The sequence below is a fragment of the Puma concolor genome, chromosome D3 (genome assembly GCF_028749965.1).
Source record: "Puma concolor isolate L17-30 chromosome D3, mPumCon1.1.hap2, whole genome shotgun sequence".
In the NCBI taxonomy this organism is placed as follows: domain Eukaryota; kingdom Metazoa; phylum Chordata; class Mammalia; order Carnivora; family Felidae; genus Puma; species Puma concolor.
The window spans coordinates 54,245,357-54,273,001 of record NC_141678.1 but is presented as its reverse complement, the minus strand read 5'-3'; the positions used below and the strand labels follow the sequence as shown (position 1 = coordinate 54,273,001).

At 40.4% G+C, this 27,645-nt stretch overlaps 1 protein-coding gene, 1 long non-coding RNA gene and 1 pseudogene across 5 annotated transcripts in view; 1 reads left to right on the top strand and 2 right to left on the bottom strand.

Moving 5' to 3' along the window:
• Positions 1 to 27,645, top strand: part of GAREM1 (GRB2 associated regulator of MAPK1 subtype 1) — a 204,838-nt gene that overhangs the window by 63,705 nt on the left and 113,488 nt on the right. For all 4 annotated transcript variants that reach the window (XM_086682696.1, XM_086682695.1, XM_086682697.1 and 1 more), the window contains one exon: positions 14,135 to 14,275. In XM_086682696.1, coding sequence (XP_086538822.1) covers positions 14,135 to 14,275 — 141 coding nt within the window. The remainder of the gene's footprint in view (positions 1 to 14,134; positions 14,276 to 27,645) is intronic.
• Positions 195 to 530, bottom strand: LOC112868382 (large ribosomal subunit protein eL30 pseudogene; annotated as a pseudogene).
• Positions 7,265 to 23,938, bottom strand: LOC147575575 (uncharacterized). Its single transcript, XR_015242525.1, has 2 exons — positions 23,743 to 23,938; positions 7,265 to 7,437 (listed from the first exon to the last, which is right to left on the bottom strand). It is a non-coding gene; the product is annotated as an uncharacterized LOC147575575 (long non-coding RNA).

The following is a 27,645-nucleotide window of genomic DNA, read 5'->3' as shown; positions in this document are numbered from 1 at the left end:
ATAAAGCACTTATTATAGACCTGGTCTATGCCCATCAGTCCTTTGGAATGTAAACATGATCTAGTTGGGGAGACAAGAAGGTGACCTAGTTGTTCCATGCATAGCACTCAGGTGAAGACAGGTGTTATGGGGATTTATTTGTTTTTTAAAAAAACAGCTCTGGCCTGTTTTATTAAAGAAAACTTTTGCATGATTCACTTTTCACCAGTCTGTGTTGGCATGCTTCTAATGATATCTGAATCACCCGGATCAATGATAGCATACTCTATATGTGTGCATACTCTTCAGTATTTCCCACATGCTGTGCCCTGTTCAGTGTTACACTGTAGTAATGGACACCAGTTTTGGCCGACATGGTGTAGTATTCTATTTAAGATTTCCGCAAGGCTGGATGGTTGTTGGTGAGGACACCAGTTTTGCTTTGCCATGTTTGCTCATTTTCAAAGTCTGTGCTATCCACTTTTCATAATGAGTTGGAGGCTAGAGTTGATCGACTCTAGAAACTTTTTCGCTTTCTTTGTGGTCACCATACCATGTTCCTTCCTGCCTTAGGTTCCAAACAGCGTCAACCGGAAGCAGCTGCCAAAATGGCTGAGAGCGAGAAAGGAAAAGAGTTGCTAAGGGGATTTAAATACTTAGCATTTGTTTTATCTTTCTGAACTTTTGATACTGTTAGTCAGTAAAGGATCTGGAAACCACTTTTGGATTAGTCAACATGGTATGACAGCACATATTTGTTTTAACTTAATCAGAATATTTTCCCAAAATAAAAATATCCTGGAGGCTTCAAAGGAAAGAAAACCTCTCTGATTGAGTTGGCATATTATTGTAGATTATGATTCAAAGAATTAAGTTCTTTTACATTCGTACACATTTTCAGAAGACAAGCAGCTACTTAGCAGAAATAACCAGAGTTTCTGTGCTGCAGGTTCATAGCCAAAGTGAGATGCAAGGAGAGGAGTTGAGAGGTAGTTACTGGATCTTTATTCGTAGTAATGGTCAACTGGATACAAAACTGGCAGACTGTGGAGTGATTTCCTTTCTGTGGTACTCTCCTTGTGACATCACTGAAGTACTTAATGCTGATACTAATTCTCCTATTGATGGTAAATTCCAGGGAAGTTGTTTCATCTGTATTCCTCATAACCTTTTTTTTTTTTTTTTTGCCATTAATCTAAAAACACATTATTTTTCTCTCTGCATTGGGATGCTCACCTTAGAGCCATGTCCCTGATTTGGTTTCATAAATAATTTAAAGCCAAAGCTCATAATCTATGTTAATGTAACCATCCAAATGTGAGTTAATATATCATTCCTATCTGTAATTAGATACAAATAGAGGTCTATTAAATGGGTGATAATGTTTTTAGTGTTTTTTTTTAATTTTTTTTAACATTTATTTATTATTGAGAGACAGAGAGACACACAGCATGAGCAGGGGAGGGGTAGAGAGAGGGGAAGACACAGAATCTGAAGTAGGCTGCAGGCTCTGAGCTGTCAGCACAGAGCCCGATGCGGGGCTTGAACTCACGAACTGTGAGATCATGACCTGAGCCGAAGTCAGTTGCCTAACCAACTGAGCCACCCAGGTGCCCCTTTTTAGTGATTTTTGAGTAATAATTATGAAGTAAACTTGAGTGGTTGGTAATATAGCCCCTACAATCACAGAGTTAGGAAGCTTGAAAGAAATTATCAGAAGCATAATATTGAGGAATGCTATTCCTCTAAACTCTGTGGCATTATTTTGAAGTTAAAACAACAACAAGAAAAGATACCAGACATTGTTCAGATTTTACAACCAGGAGCCAGGCTTAGACAGTACTTCCTTATATAGCCACCTTTAATACTATTGGTTTTTTCTAAAAAATCAAAAATTCTTTTCTTTTTTGAAACTAGTCCATATATTTTGATTGAATAATGCAGGCACCACAATTCTTACTTTATTCTAATACCCCTGTATCAGTTTGGGCTTGGGTTTGGCTGTAAATCACAGAGACCCAAAAACAAAAACCATAGGTTGGCATGTTGCCCAGGGTGGCAGGGACCCAGGTTTCTTTTCAATTGTTGCTATGTCATGGATTCAGTTCTGGTCCTAAGTTCCCTTCAAAGTCCCAAATGGTCGTACCATTCCAGCTCCAGTAATCACATCCACAGTCCATCTATCAGGAAGAATAAAGGGAAGAGAAGGGCACATTCTCTCCAAACGTACATCATGGTTGCCACTTCAGCGTTGTGCTGGAGATTCTAGCCAGAGTCATTACGTAAGCAAAAGAAAAAAACATAGCATCCAGATTGGAAAGGAAGAAGTAAACTTTCTTTGCAGATGACATGAACTTGTATATAGAAAACCCTAAGGAATCTACAATAAATAAATAAACAAAAGCTATTAGAACTAATGAACAAGTTCAGTAAGATTTCAGGTTACAAAGGATTAATATACAGAAATTAATTGTGCTTCTTGACACTAGCAATGAATACTCCAAAAATGAAATTTAAAAAGTTCTATTTGTAATACCATCAAAAAGAATGAAATACTTAGGAATAACATTAACAAAAGAAATGCATGCCTTGCACACCGAAAACTACAAAACCTCATTGAAATAAAGATCTAAATAAATGCAAAGACATTCCATGTTCATGGATCAAAAGAGTTAATATTGTTAGGATGATAATCCTCCCCAAATTGGTAGGTTGAACACAGTTACTATCAAAATATCCCAGCGTGGTTTTTTAGGGCCAAAAATTTGACAGGCTGATCCATAAAGTTCATATGGAAATACAAAGGACCCAGAAAAGCCACAACAGTCTTGAAGAACAAAGTTGGAAGACTCACATTCCCAATTTTAAAACTTATTACAAAGCTACAGTAATTAAGACATTCTGGTACTGGCATGAGGATAGAAATACCCTTACATTTAAGATGAAATAAACCCTTACATTTAGAAATAAACCCTTACACTTACGGTCAATTGATTTTTCGACAAGGAGACAAGACAGTTCAATGAAGAAAGTTTTCAATTGGTGCTCAGACAGCCGGATATCCACATTCGAAGGAATGAAGATGGATGCCTACTCACAACATGCACAAAAATTAACTCAAAATGGATCACAAACGTAAATATGTAAGAACTAAAGCCCATAAAATGTAGGCATAAATCTTCATGACCTTAGGTTAAGGCAACACTTTTTCACATCAGACACCAAAAACACAAATGACCAAAAAAAAAAAAAAAACAAAAAAACAAAAAACAAAAAACTTCAAAAATTTTTTAATGTTGTGGTCCAAAGGACACTAGCAAGAAAGTGAAAGGACAGTCCCTGTAATGAGAGAAAATGTTGGCAAATCATGTATCTGATAAGAAACTTGTATGCAGATTATACAGAAAACTATTAAGAATTCAACAGTAAAGATAAATAAACAAATTTAAACTTGGGCAAAGGATTTGAATAAACATTTTTTCCAAAAAAGATAGAGGAGTGGCCAATAAGCACGTGAAAAGAGGCTCAGCATCGCTCATCATTTGGTAAACACAAATCAAAAGGACAGTGAGACATACGTCACAACCACTAAGATGGCTATAATAAAAAGATGGGTAATACCATTAAGTGTGGGAGAGTATGTGGAGAGATTGGAACCCTCATTCTTTGCTGGTGAGAATGTAAAACAGTGCAGCCAATTTGGAAAACAGTCTGGGAGTTCTCAAAAAAGTTAAATATAGAGTTACCACGTGACCTAGCAGTTCTACCACTAGGTATATTTCCAAGAGAAATGAAAACACGTCCACACAAAAACTTGTACACCCATGTCCATATCAGCAGCATGCTCTAACTACCAAAACTGTAAACTGTCCAAATGTCCATCATCTGATGAGCGGATAAATAAAACATGATACATCCATACAATCAAATACTATTTGGCCAAAAAGGAATGAAGTGCTGATATATGCTACAACATAGATGTACCTTGGAAACATTATGCTAAGAAGCTGGGCACAAAAGGTCACGTTTTATAATTCCATTTATATGAAATGTCCAGAATGGGTAAATTTATAGACAAAGAATAGATTAGTGGTTGCCTCAGGCTGGGCTGGGGGAGTAGGAAATGACGTAATGGATATGAGGTTTCTTTTGGGGTGATAGACATAGTCTATAATTAGATTGTAGTGTTCGCACAACTCTGTGAATATACTGAAGCCATTGAATTATAAATTTTAGTTAGTGAATTTTCTGGCATATGAAAGCTATTTTTAAAAAATACATCTTGGGGCGCCTGGCTGGCGCAGTCGGTTAAGCATCCGACTTCAGCCAGGTCACGATCTCGCGGTCCGTGAGTTCGAGCCCCGTGTCAGGCTCTGGGCTGATGGCTCAGAGCCTGGAGCCTGTTTCCGATTCTGTGTCTTCCTCTTTCTCTGCCCCTCCCCCGTTCATGCTCTGTCTCTCTCTGTCCCAAAAATAAATAAACGTTGAAAAAAAAAATTAAAAAAAAAATAAAAAATACATCTTGGAAGTTGCACATTTCCACTATATCCTATTGACTATTACTTAGTTAACAGTGTTATACCTACTTGCTATGCAGGTGGGAACAGTATTCTGTATTCTGGGCAGCCATGTGCCCAGCTAATATAAGGGGATTATTACCAAGGACAAGGAGTGAGTGAAATATTGGTGGATATCTAGTAATTTCTGCCACTTTCTAATTAGAGTTGAATCGTGACAGAAAAACTGCTACAAGTTCTTCTCATTAAGTCAACATTCTTGATGAAAAGCTTCCTAGTAGCCTGAAATAATAACCTGGGTTTTTAAAAAAATTTTTTAATGTTTACTTATTTTTGAGACAGAGATAGCACGCAAGCAGGGGAGGGACAGAGAGAGAGGGAGACACAGAATCCAAAGCAGGCTCCAGACTCTGAGCTGTCAAGCACAGAGCCCGACATGGGATTTGAACCAGAGCCGAAGTCAGATGCTCAATCGACAGAGCCACCCAGGCCCCCCAGTAATAACCTGGTTTTTTAAAAAGGCTTAAATACAAAATGAAGTCTGAGAAAATAGAATTGCCCTTAATTCTTTATGGTGAAATGAAGACAAAGAGGAAAATACCTTTAATTTCATCTGATAGCTCAATGTGTCAATTTGTGGGAACTTAATAGTTAAATGACCATGTCAAATAATCATCAGTGATGCTTTTACTGATACCAGCTGGGTGTATGACCCTGGGCTGGTAAGAAAACAAGAAAAGTCCTTGCCACCCAAAAATGTCACAGTCTAATTGGAGAAATACAATGTATATCCATAAAATGCTAAATAACACAGGCTACTTTTTAATTACTGCAAAATGCAAAAACTATATAAAAAAGCAGACAATACATGCTATGCAAGTGTCATAGCCAGAGAAAATCCTGTAACGTTAGGTATCTGAGGATAATAATAGTAATCACACTTTTGGAGAGCTTACTATGTGGCTAATGCTTTGTAGCACCTGATAAGTTTTATCTTGCCCCCTTCTCACAATAGGTGCAAGAAAGGAGTCCCCGGTGGGTGATGTCTCCCCAGGGCCTGTGCACTTAACTGCCTTGGTTGTGCTCTGAACCTGGGCTGCACAATAGGATACCCAAGGAAATTTCAGGACATGCAGGTCTCTGGACTTCACTGAGAGATTCTGGTTTCAGTGGTCGATGTGTTGCCCTTCCCCTCCCGGCCACTAGAGTTTTTACAGGTCCCCAGAAGATTACAAGGGCTGTGTGGCCCAGGGTCAGAGCCAGTGTCTTCCTCAGGGCTGCAGGTTCCTCCCCTGACACACAGAGGCAGGACTAGAGAAGCAGACATGCTCTCAATTGAGAAGTGTTTAGAACTGGACAGCAGCTAAGCTCAAGTAATGCTGTTGTCTACTGTTCCCACCCCACATCCATCCACAAGGCTTTTCTCTGTTCCACAAGATGCATCTTAGCGGTCATAAGATGCCATCGCCTAGAAAAGGACTGTCCTGTTGAAGCGGATGAATGTGGAGATGCAGGTGTGTGCCCGTCATCGGAGGATCGTTCTGTTGTTCGGTATTTGGAGTAGGGGACGGTTATAGGTGGCTAAAATTATTCATTGTGCCTGCCCAGGGGTATGATAACTCATTGTCCTTTGTATTCTTGGTGTCTGTGCCAGCTTTATTTTTGTTTGCTCTTTTCTATGAGTTTTGAGAAGCTCTTATCAAGTGACTTCAGATACCTGTATTTGATTAATACTTATGCCTGATCCTTCCTGTCCTGTCCTTCTCTTTCTTATAAATACTTCAGCCATTAGGCTAAAAACAGTTTCTTTTCTTCCTAGAGCTTTCTTTTCCACAGATTTCAAAATTATTACCTGTGCTTTAGTAATAAAGCACATAAAATAACCACATCCTCCCTGACCCCTTTATATTTTCTGTCTCTTGATGAGTTACTAATTAGTTAATTCTTTTAGGATTTTCCTTCCCTTCTATTACTTTCTCTTTGGAACACCTTACTGCTTTTTCATTGCAGACAACATTTTAATTTCATGGTTTCATGATTGTTCTTTAACTGTCTTAGAGCAATTTGCTATGACATCATCTCTTCTTCCTCCTTTACCTCCCCACCCCACCCCCCATATCCTTTTTTTACTTACCATGTCATGTCATTTGGATTGTAGTTCTTTGGGACAAAGAACTCTTTTTTTAATTTTTTTTAATGTTTATTTTTGAGAGAGAGAGACAGAATGTGAACAGGGGAGGGGCAGACAGAGGGAGTCACAGAATCCGAAGCAGGCTCCAGGCTCTGAGCTGTCAGCACAGAGCCGGACGTGGGGCTCGAACTCATGAACCATGAGATCATGACCTGAGCTGAAGTGGGACGCTTAACCGACTGAGCCACCCAGGTGCCCCTAGGACAAAGAAACATTATCATAGTGCCATGTTCTCTTCTCACAGTAAATATTGCTTGTTTGGAAAAAACACCTAAGACTTTACATACTGACAGTGTTTGAGGATGCTAAGTAAGCAGCATTAAATTATATCCCTCAGCTTATGGGATAAGATGTAACTAAAAGAATGAGGAAAGGAATTTTTAGTCTACGTCCAAGCCACCTTGGCAAATGCAAGTTTTGTATTTCTGAAGAGGACTTAGAATGAATAGCCTCTGTAACAAAACCTTTGTGATCACTATAATCGGGAGTCTTTGCTGGTGTCGAAGTTTTGTATGTAGATGTTTTAGTTAACGTAGTCTAACCACTGAAACGAAAAAGGAGAACTACAACACATCACTGCCACGACGTCCCAGTCGAAGTTTATTTCTCACATCCCGGCTCAGGGTGCGGAGACGGCACGGGCAGGTGGTTGGCTCCACTGTGTGTCGATTCAGGAGCCCATACTGCCAGCAGCTCTGCTATCTTCAGCTCGCTCTGAGGTCTTCCTTGTAATCAATACTCAGCCCTTGCCTGAGAAAAGAGCATAGAGGATGGTTTGTAGGCATTTTTCATGGGTAGGGACAGAAAGTGGAAAATGTCATTTCTGCTCACACAGGGACATGGCACCCCTTAACTACAGGAGGAGTCAGAAGAAGAGGAAACCTGGCTGGTACTCAGCCCCTGCTGTTGAAGGTATTTTTTTTTTTTAATGGAATGGGAAGGGGGGATTGGAGGAAGGCGGTCAGAAGGTACACACTTCCAGTTATAAGAAAAATCAGTGCTAGTGATGTCATTAACAACAGGGAAGTTGTTAACACAGGAAGAAATGTTTTTTCTTTTTATTGTATCTACATGAGATGATGGATGTTAACGGTCATTTCACAATTTACGTACATCAGACATCAGTCTGTACACTTTAAACTTACATAGTGATGTGTGTCAATTATTTTTCAATAAAACTTTAAAAAAAGAGTTTAAGTTGCAAGAGAAATGCAGTGGTTTGAGTGTATGACTGACTCAGTAGGGTTCCTGTCTACATGAAAAGGATTATAAGATCAAGTAAACACATAATTAAAATTAAACAACACTGTACGGGGCGCGCCTGGGTGGCTCAGTCGGTTAAGCGTCTGACTTCGGCTCAGGTCATGATCTCGCGGTCCGTGAGTTTGAGCCCCACTTTGGACTCTGTGCTGACATCTCGGAGCCCGGAGCCTCTTCAGATTCTCTGTCTCTCTCCCTCTTTCTCTCTGCCCCTCCCCCACTTGCACTCTGTCTCCATATCTCTCAAAAATAAACACACAAAAAATTAAACAACACTATTTGTTAACAATGAGGAGGTAAAGTGCTGTGTTGTCACTTGACCAGCTTTTCTTTTAACATTAGTAAAATAAAACAATGCACCACTGCTAAATTAGATTTGTAGTAAATAGTAACAGATACCATAAAACGTATTAATTTACCCATTGTTGATAGATTTAGCTACAACATAAGGAGCAGTTTATATCCAAACAGATAAAAACGATCCCAAGTTCAGTAAATCTGATTCTCATTACACGTGTATTAACAAATCAGATTATTTCAATGGGGCCTCATTAATCAGTCAACAAATACATGAATATCCACCACAGACACGATTCTCCTCACATGCTGAGAAGAGACCATGCTAAATGAGGATAAAGCCATAATTTAAAAAGAAAGATAATCAGCAATATAAGATTATATATTTGCCATGCAAATTGGAAAGTCGGGTATTCTGAGAGTTGAAAGGATTAAAAGTGCATGCCTTCTGTGGAGATACAGCCCCAAATTGCTGACCAAACATGTTACTCTGGTGTGAGATGCCAACACTAAGAAAACGAGAGACAAATGTGGAAAATTAAAAAAAAAACACTTTAATATAAGAGCTGCCAAAATCACAACACAACTTAGAGAATTGTGTAAAATCACACATTTGTTCTTTGTGCCATGAGGATAGCAAAACACCAAACCAACGTGGGTATGTGTCTGTGTTGTTCTCAGCCCAACTTTAATAGAAAACTCATCAGCAGTAAATTGACAGATTTAATATTAAAACATTATACATTGTCATCCAAGTACACTGTGCTTCATATTTAAAAATAAAAAAGCATTTAATAGAAATTTGGATTCTACTGTTATAGACATTATACAACTGTTTGACTTGATTGAGATATATTCTATGTAATTCATATATAAAGGCACTATAGTCATATACTGATTCAGTATATTCAAATATAATCAATTTAATTACAATTTAAACAATGCTAGAATAGGTACAAGCTGCATAAAAACATAAGATTCAGCGCCTATGGGAAAATATTCTAAAATTTTTTTTAATGTTCTTTATTTTTGAGAGCAAGAGAGACAGAGTGTGAGTGGGCGAGAGACAGAGAGAGAGGGAGATACAGAATCTGAAGCAGGCTCCAGGCTCTGAGCTGTCAGCGCAGAGCCTGATGCAGGGCTCGGACCTGTGAACCGTGAGATCATGACCTGAGCCAAAGTTGGACACTTAACTGACTGAGCCACCCAGACGCCCTGTGGGGGAAAATACTCTAAATAAATGTAAACATTATATCTGAATGTTTAAAAAGCAAAATAGAACCATGGGGCAGTGAATCTGGGCCACTCCATGGCATTGCTGTGGATGCTAGTAAGACCAGGAAGTTTAGAGAGGATCTTGTCTATCAGTCTTTATAGTCTTGAATTATCCTTGTTCTTAGTCCTTATAACCGTGGTTCTCAAAATTGACGAAATGTATATAGACCAATTTCAAAAGGAAAAAAATGCCTATAATTCCTGTATAGTTAAATTATTTTTATTATGCCATTTAAACATACATAAACATTAAAATGTCAGAAGTTTATAAATTCGGCATAGAATATTAGCAAAATTACAAAATCGCTGCATTTTAAATGGAAAATATTAGGATTCGTATCAGGAATGCCTTCATGAAAGTGGCATTTGAGCTGGTCTTTCAAAAATGAGTATGATGACTAGTAAGTAAATGAGGATTGGAGATAAGGCTCGGACCAAGGAAAGAAAGCGAGGGGGCCCAGGTGAGTGAGACTGCACTGTATGTGTGGCACAGAGAACAGGTCCTTTGGGCTCTAGCATATGGTGTGGGGATATAGGTCTTCTGTTCTGATGATCTCCCAATATTTTGATGATCTACAATCATGAGGACCTTGAGTATTGAGCCTCATTCTGTATGAATGAGAACCACTAAAGGCAGATGTAAGTAGAAGAATCAGTCTGATGAGCTGTGCTGTATTCTTGGAAGTTTAATCTACAGCAATATTTAAATGAATTGAAAGAGTGAAAAACGGTGATTGAAAGCCCAGCCAAGAGGTCAACTCCATGAGAGCAGGTACTTAGCTCAATACTGTATCTCCAGGTTCTAGAACATAGCTGGTGCTCAGTACGTGTTTGTTGGATGAATGTAGGATGGCTGAATGAATTAGCATGGGGACATCCAGGTAGAAAAGTGTAGAAGATAAAGCCTGGACAAAGAGCGCTGCATACAAGTTGGTAACTGAGAGCATGCATTTGCGAGTTGTCCGTAACTAATTGAGTCCGTGCGGGGTGTGTAACATTGTGAAGGAAAGAGAAATGGTGAACTTGATTAACTCCTACAGTTATAGCTAATGTGTAAAAGGGGTGGGGGGGGAACCATGAAGGTAACAAGGAGAAATCAGAAAGGTGCATCAGGAGATTATAAAGGCCACCAGCCACAGGAGGAGAATTTGTGTGTTTCCAGCTTATAAATACTTATTTATAATTTTTAATTTGTTTTTTTTTAAAGCATACTTAGAAGGATTCATGGATTCTAGTTTTCCCAGCATTAAAAATAATTTAAATAGGTGTGTAAGACTTAATGTTGAGGGGATCAAGGTCAAACCAGGCAAATAAAGCATATCCCAGAAGCATGCTAGATGTGGGGAAGTTTCAGGATGGCAGTAACATATTTTGGAATTTAACACACATTGCTTTTAGACTTCTTGTCACTACATCTTTGAGCTAAATATATAAGTTTTAGCATGTTATATATAGTAGTTAAGCAACAGGCTAATTATGTCACAAAAATGTTTACTTTATGAATTCATTTAATGTAGTGCCTCTATTAGTGGCCTCCCCTAGGACATTTTAAGTGATTATATTAAGTTTTACTTCTAGACAATTTTTGTGAAACTTATTTTGCCTGAAGCAGGCAGTTGTTAAAAAAAAACAAAAAAGACATAAGCTCAAAAACAGGCCCTGGTTTCTTACTACTTTATAGCTTCGAAAATCATTCTGAATCCTCTTGACAGACTGTTTACTAGCAGCTAGCAGTAGGATTTAACATTAAATTTTCATTTTGATTAACTTGACTGCAATTGTTTCTTGGCTGCCTCTTTAGAGCCCACTGCGGAATAAAATTAAAACAGTTGTATGATATAACCGTTTAGTTGCGGAAAACGACATTTTTGTTTTTTCCCTGAATGGTGGTGTGTTTTCCCTCTGACTTTCCTGCATACACCCCGTGGCTCTGTCTTCTCCCTTCTCCGATCCAGCTTTTATAGTGTTGCCAGGTTAATTTTCCTAAAGCGGAGCTTTGGCCGTTCTCTTATCCCAGCCCCTTCTCTGACTCCCCACTGCCCACCTCCTTTCTGAGCCCAGCTCATCTATGAAGGAAGGACGAGCCCCAAAACTATGTATTCCTCTTGACATTTTCTTGGTCTTCTCTGCTAAAGTCCCCGTCTCTACTCCAGATTTCTTGTTTCTCTTGCGTAGCACACAGCCTGTCCTACCTTACATAAAATTACGTGTGAATACATCTCACCAAGAGAATGTCAGCTTCTCGAATGCACAGACCACCCTGTCTTTACATTTTGGCCCACTCTTCCAGTGTTTTGTGCATGAAAGAGCCTCCATAAATAAATGTTTGACAGTCATCTGATCGTACACATTAAATATGTGCAGTTCTTTGTATATGAGTTATTCCTCAAGCTGTGTTTAGAAAAAGCTAAACAAATAAGCAGAGACATGTTTGTTGGGTAAATGAATGAAAAATATCTCAAAATGATAACCGTGCAAAACTCTTCTTTCTTATATACCGTAGTCCTGATTCTCTTACCCTTCACTTTTTCCATTTCCCGTAGCACCTTTCACTTTCTAATGAATTCATAATTTAATTATTCATTTTTGTTGCTGATACCGTCTCCCTTCTTCCTTGGATCGTAAGCATCCTGGATGGCAGGGATCTCTGTTTGTTCACAAATGTTTCCCAGGTGCTGGGAACAGTGCCTGTCATACTGATTGAGTGAATGAGTGAGACTTGGAGCTGAGGGTCAGTTTCTCCCTGTTTTTTGGATTATCGTTGGCAGTTTTCAAGGCAAAAGTCCATGTGGTGTGGAAAGAACAGGGAGAGAGGTAGAGGAACCCCAAAGTCCGTTTCTGCTACAAAGTGATAGGCAAGTTTCCTGACTTGCTCTGAAGGTCATTTCCTCACCTGTAAGGGGATAACACAACCTGAATTAGAGTGTTAATTCTAGGGAGAAAAAGCTTACAGTAAATGAGATTAATAGCCAATGTTTCCTAACCACTCCTAACATAATGTGATAGATTTGGTGCTACACATTTTCCACGTCTGTCACTGTGTATCTTCACAACCACTCTGAAGTAGGAGGGTTTCTACCCAAGACCACAGAGTGGTGAGGAGCAGAGCTTTGACTAGACCAGATCTGTTGGGCTTCAAGGCCTGTGCTTATAATGCCTGCCTGATGTCTGTGTGCCCTTCCCACCTGCCTGCCTCCTGGCGGGGAGCCTTAAGGGTGGCTGTACGATGGCTCCTATGGAGCAGCAATTCCAGATCTTTCTTTCCTGCCCTAACATGCTTGAGGGGGACACAACGGGCTCATAAGTACCAGCAGTCTCCTCGAGAGCCGTCTTTACGAACCTGGTCCCCCAGAGTGAGAGGGGCAGGGGAATCTGGTTTGGAAAGTTCCCCCTGGTGAATTGGACCTTCTCATTCGAATCTACCAGGATACCTCTGTTTCCAGATCTGTTTCTTCTTCTCCCATCCCATTTGTATCTCCTGCAACAACAATAGAGTATTCTTGTATGAAGACTTTTTTTAAAGACTGTGGCCTTACTGGATTGGAAACAAATTTGATGGCTTATGATTGTGGTACCAAATTGATCCATTACAGCCTCCTCTACTTTTTTTTTTATTATAGAAGCCGTGAAACTTTTAAGAATTTTTAAGTGAGCTATAAATTCCATTTCAAAACATACAATTATATCACTGACTCTTGATTATTACAATATAATAAGCATCAAAAATAAAAAAGGCTAATTATTTTCTGTATAAAGAAATTAGCCTTTTCAGGCATTATCTGAGCACTTAGAATTACTAAACCAGGATTCATGAGATGGATCATTTCAGCGTCTTAAAAAATGTCTTTTAAGTTTCAGGGGATGGATTTTTCTTTTGAAATAACTTGTCATTGGTTCAAATGCTAAAAATGTACCTCAGAAGATATCAAAATGAAAAATAATTTCATTTGCATTCTATAAAGCTTCATTATTTTTAATTGATTGGGAAGTTTGGTAGGGGGCCAGAGAGAACTGGCAAAACACACAAAATTTACAAGGAGATTCTGGCATCTAATTTCAACCAGTATTTCAACAGAGAGAGAGGTTTATTATGTATTTTGGTGGTTGTATTTTAACGATTAAGAGCATAAGCTTTAGAATCAGTCTGACCTAGCCCCGAATCCTCACTTTTCTGCTTATTAAATCTGTGAGCTTAGACATATCACTTAACATTCTGAATCTTGATTTTTTTCCCACCTGTAGAGAGGGGACAATGTCTACCTCATAATATTATTGTATCACATGAAATAATATGTGCAAAGCATCTAAATAGTGCCTAACACTTTGTTGGCACTTAATAACTTTTAGTATCCTTGCGAACAGTCATTGAGATAAGATGAGGTTTTGAAAATCTCTTTGCAGATAAGTGGGAAACATTTTTATGGAATCCTGTGTACAATTGTCAGCTTGTTGTGGAATGCCTTCTTACTGCTAATTCAGAAGCAAACTTAATGTCATATTAGGATGAACTGCCAAGTTCCGCAATAGTGCAGTTTTAACCCATGAAATTTCACTGCAGAGTGTGGAGTAAGCAGATGCTAATTCTAAGTTTCTCCTATAAAATTATCTTTTCTAGGAGAATGCATAGAAGGGCTGCGGGAAAATGACTACCTTCTGATTCATTCGTGCCGTCAGTGGACCACTATCACTGCCCACAGCCTGGAGGAGGGGCACTACGTCATTGGGCCAAAGATAGAGATTCCGGTACATTATGCAGGTAAAACTTCTCTCGAGGGGCAAGAAAAGGCAGAAGAAGCGCACTTGCATATGCTAACTTTTTCCTCCACAGTGAGAAAATAGGACTTGTCTATAAACTGGAATATAATGACATAGAAAAAGAAGAATCAAACACTTTTTGTGGTGACTTTATCAGTGAAAGCTCAGTTTCATTTTGTCCTAAGTACTTCTAATCAACGCATGTAGTCACATGTGGATTCTTATCAGCTATTTATAAAATGAAAATTTTACAAATACAAAGAACGTCTCCGTGGTCTTGGGATGGCAGTCAATATGTGTAGACAGCCTCTGAGCTCCGGTGTCTCTGAATAACCCTGGGTACAACTTAAATGTTGCTTTTGTGACTGGCTTTCCAAAAGCCTTTCAAAGGCTTTACAAGACTGCCTTTTTGTTTTTGAGTGAAACCTCTACAATGCCCAGAGAGTTGCCTATCAGGAAAAGGGACCTTGCTGTAGTTCCATTGTCTAGAATGGCAGCAAATGGTAAGTGTTCAATATTTATTGAGTAAATGAATAGTTTGGCCCCTTCTTTTGTTCCTAGGAGTCTTCCAGTTGCCCGTATGACCTCGGGATCACTCAGCTTCTCAGATACTCCTATTAAAAAAAAATTATAAGAAAGAATTTCTCTAGCCTGAAACTTTGTCCCCTAGAACTTTATTTCCTGGCCATAAGAGTAGCCTTCATGAAAAAAGGAGGAATAGGTAGCAGCAGAAAGTACTACGACTGTGAAATTTGGAGCCAGGCCAAAGGGACAGAGACAAGACCAACCCTGCATCCTGTCCACTCTCTCCTGCCAAGGGGTCCCACTACAGGTGGGATCCGTGCTGTCTCTAGGAAGCCCAAACTCCTGGTCTTTTGTGGAAAACTGAAAAGGAAGGTATAAGATTGTGCTTCATCACATATACAGTTTGATCTAATGTGCACGTTCTTCTCATAGTAGATTGAGTTTTAGTCTTTCCCCTGACCGCACTGTGAGTAGCCCATCAAAGCAGTGTTCCCCAAGGAATGCTTGCATTTGGTCCTTGACTCAAATCTCCTTAGAGACCCCAAACTGCCACCAGACTCCTTGGCTTGTTTCTCAAAGCCCTCAGGGGCTGGGTCTAATCTGCTTCTCCAAACTTACCTTTTCTACTCGGAAGAGGGAACCTTCCATCCAGCTAGATTGGTCCCCTCACTATTTCCTGGACATACCGGGTACTTTTCCATTTACACCATTCCTCAGCCAGAGTTAAGCTTCCTCAGCTTTGCTCTTATCAGAGCCTGTCCGTGCATCAGGAGGGTACGGGCATCCCTACTGTGCCTATATGGCCTCCACATTTCTTGTGTATGACATTCATTGAGCACATGCCCCCAGTCTTCATTCATAGATACACACATATCTTCATTTGCCAGTTGAGACTGTACATTCCTCAACAAGTGAGACCAATTCTTCTTTTTTAACTTTAAAAAAAAATTTAAGGGGCGCCTGGGTGGCTCAGTTGGTTAAGCGTCCGACTTCGGCTCAGGTCATGATCTCGTGGTCTGTGAGTTCGAGCCCCGCGTCGGGCTCTGTGCTGACAGCTCAGAGCCTGGAGCCTGTTTCAGATTCTGTGTCTCCCTCTCTCTGACCCTCCCCCATTCATGCTCTGTCCCTCTCTGTCTCAAAAATAAATAAACGTTAGGGGCGCCTGGGTGGCGCAGTCAGTTAAGCGTCCGACTTCAGCCAGGTCACGATCTCACGGTCCGTGAGTTCGAGCCCCGCGTCAGGCCCTGGGCTGATGGCTCAGAGCCTGGAGCCTGTTTCCGATTCTGTGTCTCCCTCTCTCTCTGCCCCTCCCCCGTTCATGCTCTGTCTCTCTCTGTCCCAAAAATAAATAAATAAATAAACGTTGAAAATAAATAAATAAATAAATAAACGTTAAAAAAAGTTAAAAAAAATTTAATTCCAGCATAATTAATATATAGCCTTATATTAGTTTCAGGTGTACAATATAATGATTCAACAATTCCATACATTGCTCAGTGCTCATCAAGATAAGTGTAGTCTTAATTCCCTTCACCCATTTTACCCATTCCCCCCACCCCCTTCCCCTCTGGTAACCATCTGTTTATTCTCTATAGTTAAGGCAGTGAAACCAATTCTTTTTTGTTTTTCTTAAGTCTATTTATTTATTTTGAGAGAAAGAGAGTGTGAGCAGGGGAGGGACAGAGAGGGAGAGAGAGGATCCCAAGCAGGCTCTGCACTGTCAGCACAGAGCCCAAAGTAGGGCTTAAACTCACAAACCTCCAGATCATGACCTGAGCGGAAATCAAGAGTCGGACGCTTTAAGTGACTAAGCCACCCAAGCACCCCAAGGCAGTGAAACCAGTTCTGAAACTCCTTTGTGAATCCTTTGGATCCATACCTAAAAGATACAATTCTTTACGGCTGTAGATGCTTGATCTAGGGATCTCATACTTACCTACGCAATGGAATGACCTGGAGAGCTTTAAAAATGACCAGTGCCCAGGTCCCATCTCCAGAGGTTCTGCTTCAGTTGGTTGTGAGTGTGGGTTGGGCATCAGAATTTTGAATTCTATGGTTAAATTATGCAGCCAAGGTTGGGACCCATTGCTCTGGGATGGGCATTCACAGTGTCAGAAGAAAAGATTTCCCCAAGTATTTGTAAATGTTTTATTGTTTTGAACATTGTTTTTAAATTAACAGCCGGGGCGCCTGGGTGGTTCACTCAGTTGGGCGTCCGACTTCGGCTAGGGTCATCATCTCGCGGTCCGTGGGTTCGTGCCCCGCATCGGGCTCTGTGCTGACAACTCAGAGCCTGGAGCCTGTTTCAGATTCTGTGTCTCCCTCTCTCTCTGACATTCCCCCATTCATGCTCTGTCTCTCTCTGTCTCAAAAATGAATAAACGTTAAAAAAATTAATTAATTAATTAACAGCCATTCAGCTTCCACTGGGAAGAAAGATATGGTATGTTCAATAGCCCACTCTCTATCTATAAGGAAGATGACAGTACACTTAACTGGGAATCCAGGCACCGGAGGGAAGGTGGGTGGGTGATGGATGAGATAGGTGATGGGGATTAATTAAGGAGTGCACTTGTCACCATGAGCACAGGGTATGTTGAATCACTCTGTTGTACACCTGAAACTAATATAATACTGTATGTTAACTGTACTGGAATTACAGTAAACCTAATTTAAATAAAAACCTAATTTATAAAAAAAAAAAAGAAAACGATACTTTTTTTAAATGAAAATTTGAGGTGCCATGGACTCTAAGATCATACCACTTTACACAAAAGGAAAAAAAATACATTAAAGGAAAAAAAACCTTGAAATAAGACTGTCTTAGTTCAGGCTGCTATAACAGATAGTTGGGATAGATGATGAACAGTTCAGTTCTCCCAATTCTGGAGGCAGGAAAGATCCAGTGTCTGGTGAGGGTCATTTTGTCCTTTGTAGGTGGTGGTCTTCTCGCTGTGTCCTCTCTTGGTGGAGTGAGAATTCCACCATCTCTCTCCTGCCTCTTCTGATAAGGGCACTATTCCCATTCATGAGGATTACTTTGTGATTACTAGGACATTTGAAAGGAGGAGTGGTCTTTCTCTAAATCACCCCACCCCCACTTGCGCAGCTATTGATTTCTGTCTGATCTGGTTGTTACCATGAAGGTGAGAAAATGGTACATTTCTAATTTAACTCCACTGTTCCTCCTCCTCTTTCTTCTTCTCCTTCTTCTTTGTCTTCTTCTTCTTCTTCTTCTTCTTCTTCTTCTTCTTCTTCTTCTTCTTCTTTTCCTTCTCCTTCTCCTTCTCCTTCGTCGTCTCCTTCTCCTCCTCCTCCTCCTCCTCCTCCTTCTTCTTCTTCTTCTTCTTCTTCTTCTTCTTCTTCTTCTTTTCTTCTTCTTCTTTTCTTCTTCTTCTTCTTCTTCTTCTTCTTCTTCTTCTCCTTCTCCTTCTCCTTCTCCTCCTTCTCCTTCTCCTTCTCCTTCTCCTTCTCCTTCTCCTTCTTCTTCTTCTTCTTCTTCTTCTTCTTCTTCTTCTTCTTCCTTTCTTCTTCTTCTTTTTCTTCTTCTTCTTCTTCTTCTTCTTCTTCTTCTTCTTCTTCTTCTTCTTCTTCGTCTTCTTCTTCTTTTGAGAGGGAGAGGGAGAGCACGAGCAGGGAACAGGGGCAGATGGAGAGAGGCAGAGAGAATCTTAAGCAGACTCCATGCTCAGTGCAGAGCCCAACATAGGGCTTGATCCCACAACTCTGGGATCATGCTCTGAGCCAAAATCAAGAGTTGGAACCCCACTGTTACTTGCTCTACTTGTTAGTTGTCTTTCTGCCATTTGTTTACTTACTCACCTATTATGGAATTATGGATTCTAACTTCATTCAGTGGGTTATAATACATTTCTTACTTATTTTGATGTTCATATTGTCCTAAAGTTAGCCATTTGGGGACAGCTAACCCATGTATCTCTGTGACATGTGCCCCCTTCGTCTTTTCAAGCATGTACTTATTTTCTGGCCTATATAGCAACCATTCATTTCAGTCAGTGTGCTCTTCATTTGAGGCCACTGCACTGTCATGTTCTAGGCATTGCTCCTCACTGTGTGTAAATAGCGTCCTTTGGAGTTGTGTAGTGCACAGCCTGGGCAGCTGTATGCAGCTCTATTCACATATATTCTAGAATATAGTAAAACTCAGCATTTTAAGGAAATCACGATTCAGACTGCCTTTCCCATACCCTTCATCAGAAATTTTCATGAAATTCCTCATGTGAAAAGAAATAATTTAATAAAATTGAGAAAAGATAAATAGGACTTGAACTCCTCAGAACGGCACTATGGATGGTAAGGAGAGTTGCCTTATTCTGAATTCTAAAATTATTAGATGTGCTTTGGGGGAGAAAAAATAAAGACCTCCCTCATTCTGGCAAAATAAGTTTTTCATTTTGGATAAGAAAGAGTTTTCTTGGTATAACAAATAATTGATTCCAACAGAGAGAATGTGTTCAGTCAGCATCACATATTTTGCTAACAGCGGAGAAACCACTCAAGAAAAATTGGCATAGTGTTTAGAAAAGCAATTGCTGCTTTCACACAAGTTTTATTCAGAAGGCATCACAAATAAATTGTATCTAAACTTTCTAAGTTCTCACTGCTCCCAAGAGGGCAAAGATTTCCTAAGGAACATGCAATGCAGAACTCAGAATTTTTCTGCATTCTCAGACCATGTAAGCTACTGCTTGGCACTTTACCAAAGCCCGCTCATTCACCCTGCATGTGCCCCCCCCTCCACCCCTTTCGCTGCCTTGTCTCTCCTGACATACTGAACTGAAAAACAAATCTATTCAAAAAAAAATTTTTTAAACCTAGTGAACTGCATTATAGCCAAGATTTTCTAAAGGTGAATGATTTTCATTTTACAATTCGCATTTCTGTTCATCAGATTCCTTTGTCTCTACAGCTTGGAGTGGTCAGTCAAGCAGACACAAGTTGGTTACTGCTGAAGCTCATACATCAGGATTCCTTATTTATGCTGACCCCTTTAGGGCATTAAACCAAATTTAGTACTCACAATTTGACTTTTTTTTTCCTTTAAAACTAATATAAACTTCAGGCTCCACAAAAACCTGGATATGCCATTGCCTCTGGAATTTAATTTATCTTCCTAAGGCTCCGACTTTCCAATCTGTAGAAAGGAGATTTACTTAGAAAATGTCACGAAGATTCTTTATGATCTAATGTGTGTAAATGACTCAATGCTGTGCCTGGCACAGTAATGAGTACTAAATAAATGTTACCTCCTCATTATCACCTGTCTCATGAAAACCGACCCAGAATAGCTGTCTGTAAAGACAAAGCTTTGAGAAACCAAATGGGTCAGAATGTGACATCTCTGTGTGTCTCTGGTCTACCAATTTGAGAAGTAGTAGGATTCTGAGAGGGTTTGTGAAAATTTAAATCATTTAATGGAATGCTTGCCGTCATCATGGGTGAACAGATTGCTACTTGAACATAAGCATCAGAGATAAACGGCAGCCACGTTTGGCTTCTATTTTTAAATTCTCATCCTCCTGCAAATCCGGTGAATCTATAACAAGCAAAAATGATCTCATTACTTCCTTACTAGCTACAATATGCACAGAAATAAGTGACACTGGAGCATAAGGTTAGTGTAAGATTTGCTTAGGAAGTCTGCAGGGCTCTTACTCAGCAAGCACCTGGGTTGCTATCAGCAATGCCTGTTTTTAAAAATGTGGGTGTGCAGTCTGTCTCTCAGGCAAAATTATAGTAATGTGGTATCTACATAACCTTGGAGTGTAATTACTGAACAAAAGGAAATGTCGAAACAAGCTAATTTTATTCTCCCGGGTTGCAAGTTTAATTAGCATGAATCATCCATTTACAAAAGTAAATGCTAGCGTTGAACAACACTTTGTGTACTTTCTGTATTACATGAGACATAGTTCATGTGTTAAAATGGGAATAACCAAACTTTCTTTCAAAACGACCTATGGACTAATAAGAGTATAACAAGAAACATTATCCCCCCCCCCAGTTTTTCCAGTAATAAATACTAGATTTATTTATACTTAAAGAGTAACCACTTTTCATATTTGAATCTTTAGGTCACAGTTTGAAATCACTAAAATTCATTCAGTGCTATTTTCTAGACACTTTGTTAACTCAACATTTTACTTTGATTTCTTCATGGAACTTTCACAACAAAGCCAGGAAGTGGGTTCTATTATTATCTGCATTTTTCACAAGTACAAATTGAAGTTCAAAGACGTTAAGTATCTTATCACACCTACTAAGTGTGATTTGAACCCAGGATATGTGACTCCAGAGCATGCTTCCCTCACTATTATTGCCTGGAAAGTGCTAGAAGGCACTTTCCACACATAAGGCATTCTAACCATTGTACAGAAGAGAGATCTATTAGAATCAGCCAGTAAAGGGGTGCCTGGGTGGCTCAGTTAAGTGTCCGACTCTTGATCTGAGCTCAGGTCATGATCTCACGCTTTGTGAGACTGAGCCCCATGTCGGGCTCTGCACTGACAGCGCGAGCCTGCTTGGGATTCTGTCTTTCTCTCTGTCTCTGTCCTTCCCCCTGCAACCCCTTTGCATGTGCGTGCACTCTCTCTCAAAATAAATAAATCAACTTAAAAAAGTGGAGAGAGAGAAAGAATCAGCCAGTAAGGTGAAGAATGCTTTCACTTTCCTTGCCTTTCACACACAGTTCACTAACTGTATTCTGACTCTAGGGGGAAATTAAGTAAATATATATTTATCTTGACCTTTTCCAGATTTATAAGTCATCCGCAAACAAGTGACATTCTCATAAATTACCAGGAAGAAGCAAAGACAGAAGAGCTTCCCAGGGAGCCCCTTGGACTTGGAGAGGGTGGAGAGGGCGATGTGTGGGGAGCCTGCTGGGAACAGGCAAGTTGAGGCCTAGGGAAAGCATGTTTTAAATGTGGATAAGGAAATTGTCAGTCTCTAAAAGGTGGGTCTCAGTGAATAAGAGCAAGGCAATTAGATAACAAAGGGGGAGTAAAAATGAGTGGAAGGAAGAGCAAGCTTGGAGCGATTACTCTTGTCAAGATGGGTTACAAAGAAGCCAAGAGAGAAGACATAAAAACAGAACGTTTCTAATACTCATTTTTAAGAATAATGGAGTCTGAAGAATCTTTCTAGGCTAGGGGTAATGAATCAGAAGAGAAAAGAGGGGGAGACAATTTAGGTAATATCATAGCCTAGTGTCTGGGAAATTGTCATTGCCATTTTTGTCTCTTGAAAGTTGTCTGTTCCCTCTTTCCCTCCCCTCCTTTACTTCAGGAACTCATCGCTGTAGCTGTTATAACCTAGATTCATAGTCGGAAGTTTAGGAGGATGTATCTTCTACACTTCAGCATTTACCCTGACACTTTAATCCAAAGCAAGGATAAAGAAATCATGTAAACATCTACCTTTGGTAGAACTATGACTCAAGCAATTTTTGCCATCCTTTGGTATAGCTTTCTAGTGTATCTTCTGAACGCTTAAGAACAATAACCCCAAGGAAATTTGAATATGAGTGACCTTTGTGATGAGATGATATTAGGGAAATATTTTTATTTTGTTAGGGGTGATACTAGTTTTACAGTTATGAAGAAAATATCTTTGTTTCTTAGAGGTGCGTACTGAATTACTTAGGGGGGGAATGTGATTATAGTTTATAAAATGCTTCAGCAAAAACAAACATAAAAATAGATGAATGTAAGACAAGCTCTTAAAGTTGTTAAATTTTGGTGAAGGATAGATGGGGTGTTCATTATCCTAATTTTCTGTTTGGAAATTTTTGTAATTAAGAAAAAAAAAGGGGGGGGGACCTTGACTTACCAACCAGCAGTAAAGTTAATCGTAATATAAAACTCTTAAGTGGTGGTCTCACCAAACCACTCTGCCTCAACCGTTGAGTCTTATTTATAGTCTTAAGTAATTTCTGTTAGGAGTGAGAGTTCACCGTCCACCGGGTGGTTTTGTTCCAGTGCTGAGTGTTTGTGGAAACAACCCGGTGAAAGATGAACTCGGGAAGAAATGATTCCATCTTTATAGCATGGTAGCACCATCCAGTGACTGCCTTCCTAAGAGGAAAGGATTGCTCTCAGCATGAGCTAGCTTCCAGGGGGTACCCCAGTTCGTGGTGGTGATTTAAGGGAAGGGGCAAAAGGGATGTGGGTAAGATTTGGGAAGAAAGGAAAAATATTTCATTAGTTTCTTCTTAAGAGCCTTATGGGAGATAGGGAAAGGGGAAATGTATGAGCAACTTCATGGAGAGGTATTTGGTGTTCTACCGTGTGGCTTCTCTTGATCTATAAATGCTAGTAAAATGACTTTAATAAAACCTTGAGAATCCCTCGATTGCTATTTTCACATTTCAGCCCGTTGACTCTCCTTATAAATCACACACTGACTCTACCAGCAGAAAATCTAGGATCAAAAAAATTGAAAACTCAGGTGCAAAACCGGGATGGGCTTTGGGGTTTACAACAAAAACTTTGCTGTTTTCTACATTTTTTCTACTTGTATGTTGGTGCTGAGTGGAAAGTTGGTACTTGAACGGGATACCTCCAGTTCAAGTATAACTTAACCTATGAGATAATGTGATTAACATCAGGTGGAAAGTTTGAACAAGTTGCCTCAAACCACACTGTTAATGGAGTGTTTATAGCACTAGGGATGGACTAGTCTCACTTCATAATTTGATTTCCATGTTGGATTTGTACCTCTAAATGAGTACAGATCTTTTTTTAAAAGGTGACCTTTTCAAAGGTTCCTTTTCAGCTTTTAGGAATTGTTTTGAGTTTTTTTTTTTTTTTTTTTCTTTACAGAAAACAGACTTAATAATATTAACGTTCCAAAACTGATTGCAGTGCTGGTAAAACTTCCGGAAGTCACTCCACTCTGTTGCTTAGAACTGGAATCACTTACCTTTTGGACTCCCTCTCCATGAGGCTGAGTGCTGGCCTTCTGGTAAACTGCTTCCCCATCTGTTGTCAGGCATCCTCGACACAGAAAAACAACGAACCGCGGGGTCCAGGCCGGCTTTTTTGACATTTAGGGCAAGAGGAGAGATGATTCAGACGCATTCATGTGTGTTTTTAGTGAAGTCTGCATTAGCAGGGCCTCCAACTTGTTGGGACTGGTTTATAGAACATCATGGGGTTTGTCCCCAAGAGTGAGTCAAGCCAGTGAGTGAGCGTGAGACAAGCAAAATAAACACAGAGCTTTTATTTTCTAGGTGTTAGAAATCATTGTAGGTAGGGGTGCCTGGGGGGCTCAGTCGGTTAAGTGTCCGACTTCGGCTCAGGTCATGATCTCACAGCTCGTGAGTTTGAGCCCCGCCATCAGGTTCTGTGCTGACAGCTCAGAGCCTGGAGCCTGCTTCGGATTCTGTGTCTCCCTCTCTCTCTGCCCCTCCCCCCCCCCCAAAATAAACAAAAAATTTTAAAAAAATAAATCATTGTAGGTAAATGAAATGCTGTGGGTACATAAACACTTGAAATATTACATGAGTTTAATGCCCAGTGGCAATTATTTTTTTCCTTACAGCTCTTCACACCCTTTCATCATCTTGGCTTTCTTACTTCAATAAGCTAGTCATCTTGGGTGGGAATTTTAGTTCTCATCCACCTCTTATCTCTGAAGTTAGTGTGTGTCACGTCTTGTGGATGCTATCTCTTCAGTCCCTGTCAAAGCTGCTCTCACTTCCCAGCTATCCTCACTGGGTCTCACCTGCTCTGAAGACCCGAGAGTCCCCTCTCCTCTTCCAGTCAATCTTCAGTGCTATTGCCAGCTTCTTGTGCCTCCATCGTGGCTCTGTTGCTTGCTGGCTAGGACTTGGCAGAGGTGTCCCCACGTGGGTGCAAACTCTTGTGTAACACAGAGCCTTTCTGAGGCCTGGTGTCCATTGGACTAAGGACCCTACTACCCACTAGACACCACACTGGGTACCAACTCCCCTGTGCTGTTCGTTGTTCCCCTGGCCCCACCTGCCTGGCCTTGCCCCCCTTTCTGTATCTAGTACGTGGAGGGCTCGCCCATCAGAGTCACCACCCAACTGTGAAAACCTGCCTCAAACACCACCTTCGTCAAGAAGCTTTCCCTAATTTTCCACACCAGGTATCTGGATAAGGGACTTCCTCTTCCTTCCACTTTGGAATCCCTGTAACAGTTCATGCCAAATAGTGTTTCCATCTTTAACAGTTTGTGCCCAAGAGTGTTTTCGTCTTGCCCTTACTCTCCTCTCTGCTGACAGCTTCTTGAGGACAGTCCTGGCTGTCATATCACAAGCTTGAAACTTCAAGGGCTGAACTAAATATTTTTGACCTAACTGAAATGGATTCGTCTTTAAAGGACAAACTTTTTTCATCAGGTTGACAGAAGATGCTGAAGAACTGGTCTAGTCTCATATTCCCTTGGAGCAGGCAGATAGAACGCTACGCCCCTACATGGTTAGAGGAAGACAGTAAGCATTTGCCCTACTAGAGGCACAAACAAATGGTGATGGGCTGTTGAATAAGGGGAGATCCATGCTGTCTGGGAGTGGCAGGTGAGGGCCTTCACGTGAACCTGGGAGAAAAGTGCATTCTGGACATACCAGCTTGAACAAAGGTTTGGATTGTGGGCAAGAGTGAAAGTGATTTCAGGACTTTGTGGGAAGAGAGAGAAGGAGTACTTGGGAAATAAGTTTAGAACAGGTGGCGAAGGGGTTTGAGTTCTGGAATATTGGGCGCCGTCACCTCTGTGCCTGGGGAGCACTCACAGAATCGGTTTCTAAAAGATTCCGAGAGGCTGCCTTCCCCCACACTCCACCACCTACCCCACTGATCCAGAAAGAAGGATGAGAAGGTGAGAGAAAACCAGATAAGGAAGTTGTTGAAATAGACCTGATGGAAGATAATGAAGCCCTGAAGTAGGCTGGGGGAAATGCTGATGAGCTAGAAGTTGATACCTTGTTGCAGGGAACAAGATAACAGGAGACACATAATTCTGAGATTTTGTTTGGGGGGGGGGTCCCATTTCTAAGGAAACAGACCTTTTAAATTTTTTGACCTCCCAAGCGCCGGCATTTAGTTGTGCACACTTTTTCTTAATGGGTTTAATTTATTTCTATTGTTTTCTTTTTTGCTAAAACACCCTTTCCCTTAAAATAGGTGTTGGCAACAACAAAAAAATCTTTCATGTTCTTTCTAAAAATAAAGAGAGTAGGAAAGTAAAGATTTGGAACTTTCTAGCAGAAGATTCTCCTCATCTCAGGTGCTGAGCTTCCTCCTAATGGGGAAGAATCTCTTGTCCTTTTAGTTCTGATGCCAGGTACAGCAGAGATAATCCCACAGCAAAGTATGTTTGGCGTCTTACTCCAAATTGTAGGTTGACTTGTTAAGATCAAAACTTCTATTATGGAATTGATCACAGTTCTTAATGACTCTGTTACTTCTTTAAGAAGACAAATGATTGTTTTCTTTCTTTACGGTAGACCAGTGGTTCTCAACCAAGTTGCGAGTTTGCACCTCTTCATCTCTGGGACATCTGACAATGTCTAGAGACATGTTTGGTTGTCGCACTGAGGGGAGGGAAGCTGCTATCATCTGTAGGTAGACACTAAGGATGCTGCAGAACATTCTGTAATGCACAGGACAGCTGCCATAACAAAGCTTTCAGCCCAAAATGTCACTGGTGTCAAGATGGAGAAACCCAGAAATTATTAGTCTTACTATTATTTTTCTCCTGGTAATCAGTATCAAAAATTCTCACTATTTGTACAGAGGTCGCCAGACAAATGTTGTCTAGAAAGCCAGTGTCAGAGTTAATTTCTAAAACATAACACAGCGTTGCCCGGAGTAAAATTTAAAAAACAAACAAACATGTTACACGCTTTGTGAATAGACATTACTTTCTGCATATGGTGCATCAGACCAACAGGAACTGTGTGCGTCATGGCAGAAAAATTCAGGGGGCAGCAAAGGCGCAATCTCATTAGTTGCAAAGCTTTGTTTATCCTCCACACTACTCTGGCTCCTTCCTTCTTTTGTATTAAAAATGGGTATATCTGTAAATGCCTGGAGTAAACAGAAATAAAACAACATTGTAAAACCTGATGTTCCTGCTTTAGATTGCGGTGTACATCCTCATAGCATATGGTTCTTAAAATGATGTTGAAACTGGGGTGCCTGCGTGGCTCAGTTGACTAAGTGTCCGACTCTTGATTTAGGCTCAGGTCATGATCTCACAGTTCGTGGGATCCAGCCCCGTGTTCAGCTCCTTGCTGACAGCACAGAGCCTGCTTGGGATTCTCTCCTTCTCTCTCTCTCTCTCTCTCTCTCTCTCTCTCTCTCTGCCCTTCCCCCACTTGTGTTCACTCATAGACGTGCTCTCTCTCTGTCAAAATAAATACATAAAACTTAAAAAAAATAGAGTGAATAAATGCTGTTGAAATTAAGAATTTAATACGGTGTATCTGTGTGGGGTCAAGATCTGGGGGCCCCTCTCCCAAACTCTCTAAATGGAAATGTATCACCATTTTTCTTTTATTGCTATATCTTCTCCCTTCTCTACATTTTAACAGCAGCATCTTCTTATTACGTCCCGGCAACACATTTAGAGTTCAGATCTAGGGGGGAGACATTGAAGCAGTGCTGTTGGAGCAGGTCTGTGGAGATTTTTGGATATTGACTGAATAACTGAATACCTATTACCCACTGGGCAATGGGTGCAGAGAGAAGAGAGACCACTGGGAAGGAGGGAGCGTTGTGGCTCTTAAGACCCACAACAGTGAGTGCACAGGGACCCCCACTGTGTGGTTGCTGGGCCAGGGCATCACACATTTAATCA